At 27.5% G+C, this 6,097-nt stretch overlaps 2 protein-coding genes across 2 annotated transcripts; one reads left to right on the top strand and one right to left on the bottom strand.

The window, feature by feature from the left end:
- The first annotated feature begins 63 nt into the window (after positions 1-63).
- On the top strand, positions 64-3,211 carry LOC122273194 (uncharacterized). The gene is made up of 3 exons (XM_043057262.2): positions 64-215; positions 1,568-1,727; positions 2,140-3,211. Exons 1-3 carry the CDS (start codon positions 195-197, stop codon positions 2,982-2,984), a joined length of 1,026 nt encoding a protein of 341 aa, XP_042913196.2. The 5' UTR covers positions 64-194; the 3' UTR covers positions 2,985-3,211.
- A 637-nt stretch (positions 3,212-3,848) lies between these two features.
- Positions 3,849-5,426, bottom strand: LOC122273195 (uncharacterized). The gene is made up of 2 exons (XM_043057263.2): positions 5,139-5,426; positions 3,849-4,682 (listed from the first exon to the last, which is right to left on the bottom strand). Exons 1-2 carry the CDS (start codon positions 5,316-5,318, stop codon positions 4,104-4,106), a joined length of 759 nt encoding a protein of 252 aa, XP_042913197.1. The 5' UTR covers positions 5,319-5,426; the 3' UTR covers positions 3,849-4,103.
- Positions 5,427-6,097: the final 671 nt, after the last annotated feature.

Genomic DNA, 6,097 nt, shown 5'->3' on the forward strand with positions numbered 1-6,097 from the left:
TTTTTAATTAGTTATTACCAGAATTATACCAGAATCCTGTAATATTGATATCAACGATGGAAAATAAAACAGCAAATGCAGCTATTGTTTCTTTAATTATTCACGGTTTAATTAAGAGAAAGAAAGAACGAAAAACATTTTGGTCAAAAAAATGGCTACTCAGAAGAACACAACTTGGATGTTATGAAAATCTTATGAAGGAATTAGCATTAGAAGTAAGTTAATTTTATTTTCATGAATTTGTGTTTTTTTTTTTATTTACTATTATCACAAATTTTGCTTATTGTTTAATTTTTAAGGAATTAGCTCTTTTTTCAGAAGGTTTGTTTTTTTATTTAATGCGTAGAATATTTGCTATCATTTTAACACTTGTAGGCTATGCATTTTTTAGGTTCAAAAACTGCANTGTAGTCTATGAATTTTTTAGGTTCAAAAATTGAATTTAAAGTATTTACGATTTTAATTTAAAATTTGAGTAAGATTAAATAAAATAAAAGTTTAATGTATAATTTATTAAATTTCAGGCTTGATGCGATAAATGTAGCAAGATAAAAATGTAACTATTTTTTGTCAATATCAAATTTTGACTTGGCAGTAACAATTTTCAATATGAACTATTCCATTTCAGTTAAATCGATGTTTTATCTCTTGTATTTATAATTGTTATGTATAGTTGTTTAAAGTGAATAATTAATTAATTAAATTAATAGAACATATTTTATTTTTTTTCTCCATAAGAGCATCTTTAATGAAATTATTTATTTAAACTCTCTTAGCCTTTTTAAATAAAAGCGATTGATTACCATGAATAATAAATTATATATATATAGTTATANTCAATAGATGTTATATATATATATAAAAGTTCAAAAAGAAAGGAAAAATACATAAAAATGAAGAAAAGGGGGGAAAAGGAAAATAATAAAAAAACAAAAACCCGGAAAAAAGGGATAAAAAATTTTTAAAAAATCCGGAAAAAAAGATATAATCTTTTCATCAGCCCACACGATTATATCCGCAAGATCATTTGATATCACTCTTCGCTTTATAGTTTATTTTTTATTCTGTTTTTTCTTATTTTCTGTTTTTACGTGTTATTTTTACTTATTGTGTTCTATTTTATTTATTTGTTGTATTTTTTAAAAAAAATTTTTGAGTGCTCCTCACACTATTGTATCGAGATATATTACAAAATTAGAAAGCACTCTTTCTTGCGGATATAATCGTGTGGGCTGATGAAAAGATTATATCTTTTTTTTTTTCCGGATTTTTAAAAAAATTTTATCACTTTTTTCCGGGTTTTTGTTTTTTTATTTTTCATTATTATTTTCCTCTTCCCCCCTTTTTTTCATTTTTATGTATTTTTCCTTTTTTTTAACTTATTTTATGAGTTCTATTTACTTTGCAGCTTATGTGTAATAGATGAAACTAATTGTTCATCTTAATTTTCTTCGTGTTTTTTGTTTTTATTTATTTTGCAATATATATATATTATTTTATTTTATTTAATAGAATTTTTTATACTCTAGCATTATTGGTTGGCATAATTCTTATTTATTTACTACAGGATGCAGAAGGCTATCGTCGTTTCCTCAGAATGGACACAGAAATATTTGAAATTTTGTTACAGAAAGTTGAGCCCCTTATAGTGAAACAAAGTACTGTCATGAGTATAGCTATCCCAGCAGCAGAACGATTAGCGATAACATTAAGGTATTTGACCACAGGTAAGACCTAAAAAAATATTTCTTTTGAGGTAATTGTTTTAAAAAGTATTTTTCATTGAGGGTATAATTAAGTTTTAATAAACTGGAAAATCCCTCAATGTAAGTTAAAGGTTAGGTAGAGTTTTTTAATTTTATTTGTTGGAAATTTTTTATTGCTTGATACATTTATACTGTTTAGACTTAAAAATATATCAAAAACATTACATTAAAAAATGAAATAATGAATATTTAGTGAAAATAAGAGCCAGTAAAATATATTCGTAATTGCTAAAAATTGTCATAAGTTTTCAAAGGTTATAAAATAATTCAACTATTATTTTAGTTTTAACTATCATTAGAGTTCCTACTTTTGTACATTTCTTGTTGGTTGTTTGTTTTAAGATTATATTGAATTGTACATTCCTTTTTTCAGGAGAAACGCAATCTTCAATAGCTTTCAATTCTTGTGTAGCGCAAAATACGATATCGGGTATAATTCCCACAGTGTGCACGGCTATTACAGATGTTTTAAAGGATGATTACATGAAAGTTCCGACATGTGAAGACGAGTGGAAAAAGATTGCTGCAGATTTTCGTACACTTTGGAACTTTCCACTTTGTATTGGTGCGTTAGACGGAAAGCATATTAATATTGCACCTCCTCCAAATTCTGGCTCATCATACTGGAATTATAAGCAGTTTTTTAGCGTTGTTTTGTTGGCATTGGTGGATGCAAATCTAATGTTTATTTATGTTGACGTGGGAACAAATGGCAGGATCAGTGATGGTGGCGTGTGGAACAAAAGTACACTAAAAAAACTCCTAGATAGTGGAAAACTTGAAATTCCTAAAGCGGAATTACTCCCAGAACTAAACGTTTTTGTTCCACACGTCATTGTTGCAGATGATGCTTTCCCACTCGAAATAAACATTATGAAACCCTATCCTGGAAAATATTTAAGTGTTGAGCGCAGAGTTTTTAATTACCGCTTATCAAGAGCTCGAAGGGTGGTAGAAAATGCATTTGGCATTTTAGCCACTCGTTTTCGAGTTTTCCAAACAAAGATACAGGCGCATCCAATAAAAGTCGTTAAGATTGTGCTGGCAGCCTGTGCTCTGCATAATTTTTTGAGATACAGGTGCAAAAATTTGTATACTCCCTCAACAAGCTTGGACAGGGAAGATTTGAAAAATCTGCAATATTATCCAAGCAGTGGGCGAAGCAACAAAACTCTGTTCAAAAACTTCCGTCGAAACCAATCTAATGGTAACAGCTAAAAACATTCGAAATCATTTCATGGAATATTTTAATGGGCCTGGAGCAGTTTCATGGCAAAGAGCTATGTGCGATTTACATTGAGCTAATATTTAAGTGGTTTTATCAACATAGAATTTTAGCGGAGCAGAAAGTAAAGTATTTAGTTTTAAATATTTTTAAAAAAATTTTGTTTTGCAAAAATACAAATTAGTCCAAAAATACAAATAAGTCCATCTGTATCTTAAATACGAGGCCCATTTTTTAGAAATAATTTTACATATTTAACATATTAATTTAATTTTCTGCTCACTTTTAAAAGAGATTTAATTTTATTGAATGTACAACTATTTTTATTGTGTAGTTTCCTAAATACATATGTAAATGTTTTTACTAAGTATTTTTTATGGGTATGCGCCTGTATCTTTGTTTGCAACTAATAATACAGTTATTCCACCATAAGCATACAAAACAATGCAAATTGTTTTTTAAAAGTGTCACATAATTGGAAAAGCACAATAATTAACTGTCAAGTCATGAGAGTCATGCTATGCATGAAATGTATAGCATAATTACACTGCTTACAACTTAAAATTGATCTGTATTTCATAAAAACGCCAATATGAGTTACACTTGATGTATATTTTTTTTCTATTAATTTAATGCGTATTTTATTTGTATTTAATTTGAGGTGTATTTTATTTAAACTTTATTTTATATGCCATTTATCATTTGTCATCATTGAAAAATTTTTTGCTTTTTTATTTTTAAATAAGGATAATGTATAATTAATGTTTAATAAAACATGTATAAAAACTTATTTGTTTTACGTAAAACCACTTTTATTAATGATGACACACATTTTAAACACTAGAAATATTTATTCACGAAACAAATTAGGAAAAAAAAAATAAACATGGCATATAATCTACCACAAATGCATAAAAATATTTAACATATATTTAAAAAGAATCATTTAATGTTATCATGGAATGAAAAAAACTAACAGGTAAGTACTTCAAATAATAAATTATCAAGAATGAAAAAATAAATAGGATTTAAACATAGCCCTCAAATATTAACAATAAATTTAAAATTTGTTCATAATTATTTAAGTAATATAAAATAAATTAAATTATTGTCTAATCAGCCTCTAGATGTTTCATTATTACATCTACAATTTCTTTTTCACACTTATTTCTCTCGGAATCATGATTAAATTCTCCCAATTTGGATACAATATATCGACCAAACGCCTCATGCCCAGGCTGCAGAGAATGGTTATTGTGTGCAGATGAGTTGATATTATTAAGAGTTTTGCACGCTTCCATCAAAAGCTTCTCATCCGCACGTATCACTTTTTGCTTTTTAGTACTTTTTCCAACTGCTGCTCCTAATGGGCTAAATTTTCTCTTTGTTTTGCCGTTCTGAGCATGAGGCGTTGAAAAGTCAGTTCCAGTCCCATAAACTAAATTAGGTGCAGAAGATGGGTTTGTGGTAGTAGATGCAGAGATTGGCAGTTTTTTGACGGCAGAATCGTCAGGATCATCCGCATTATCATTTGGTGAAGAAGGTGTACTAGAAATATCTGAATACTGGCGATCTGAAATAAATGAGTGCTCTTCTTGTACCACTTCTTTCATACGCACACTCATATTACTGTTCATATCTTCTGAATCATTTATTACTGAAGTGCCTTCATGTACTTCAGCATTCGTGGCCTACAAAAATAACAAAATGTTTACTTAACTACGTAGAGGTCAGATAATGTATAACAGATCTTGAACACAAAAAACTATACATTAAAAAAAATCGAAATTTTTTTACTCAATTCATTAACTACTCATTAGGTCAGTGGAAGGAAAAATTTAATTTCTTAATTTTTATTAACTACAAGAAATGTAAAACATTAACTAATATTCTTTTATTTGTAATAAATTTGTTTAATTCGAAATAAAAAAAACATGATATTTTTTGAAGTGACGAGAAATAAAGTTAAATTTAATTTATAACTGAGTGAAAATCATTGTTATGCATTTTTATGCACTTAATTTAGAAAAGCTGATTGCAGACTCAACAAACCAGATACAGATTATTAAAGTACGGAGCAAATATAAATTCTTAAATAATGATATTTAAGATTGGTCAACTATCCACAATATGCATAGACTACATACCATTCTATCATCTAAATTAGTCTTGCTAATGAAACACTCGTCTGAATCCTTTAAAAATTCTAAGCTTTTGAAGTACATCCACGGGACTATATAACCCTCACAGCCACTACCACTCTTCAATTTGTCCAATTTTTGTCGATTTGCCTTGTAAATTATCCTTAAGGATCTGAATTTCTTCATTAACGTTTCTAAAATTACACAGAAAGGGTACAGTTAAAAACGAAAAATAATGAATCAAATAATTGTATTGAAACTATTAATAATCAAACCATATACTCAGAAAAATTATCAAACTATTAATATTACATGTCTATGAATATATAAGCAATTGTTTTTACAAAATACATTTCTTAAAAAAGATATAAAAAACATTTTCTTTATTTGCTTATATTTTTTTTTTAAATTATCAAACACGTTTGCATAATTAACAAATCCAATCTGCAGCACCACCTTTATAAATCAAAATGCGATCTAGTAGAGTCGCTAATATTATAAAAATTATGCTTATATAAATTTATAGCAAAATTTGAATACACAACAAATGTATATTTAAATTAGATTTGTTATTTATATAATAGTGTTTAAAGGAAAAATTAAGTACAACTTTAATTAAATCATAGAAGCAACCAAGTTGATAAAAAAAATCTGATATTATATTCTTAATTTATGCAACAAATGTTTTTAAAAATATAGCCCTCCAGATAAAACCACATTCTAATTTCTTTGTAGCATTAGACGTGTGTTGCACCTGCCTCATTTGTTTTGGGTGTTAGATTTCAATAGAGGGAGAAATCATTCCTTTTAACACCATCGATGAGGATAGAAAAGAAAGAAAAAAAGTTTACTCTTTTACTTGATCTGTATTTTATTTTATAATTTTCTTTAAAAATGGGGGAAAATGAATAATGTCGCGCAGGTAGTTTATTATATTTAGAAATAACAAAAAATGGCCTGCATAT

The sequence above is a fragment of the Parasteatoda tepidariorum genome, unplaced genomic scaffold (genome assembly GCF_043381705.1).
Source record: "Parasteatoda tepidariorum isolate YZ-2023 unplaced genomic scaffold, CAS_Ptep_4.0 HiC_scaffold_1437, whole genome shotgun sequence".
NCBI lineage: Eukaryota > Metazoa > Arthropoda > Arachnida > Araneae > Theridiidae > Parasteatoda > Parasteatoda tepidariorum.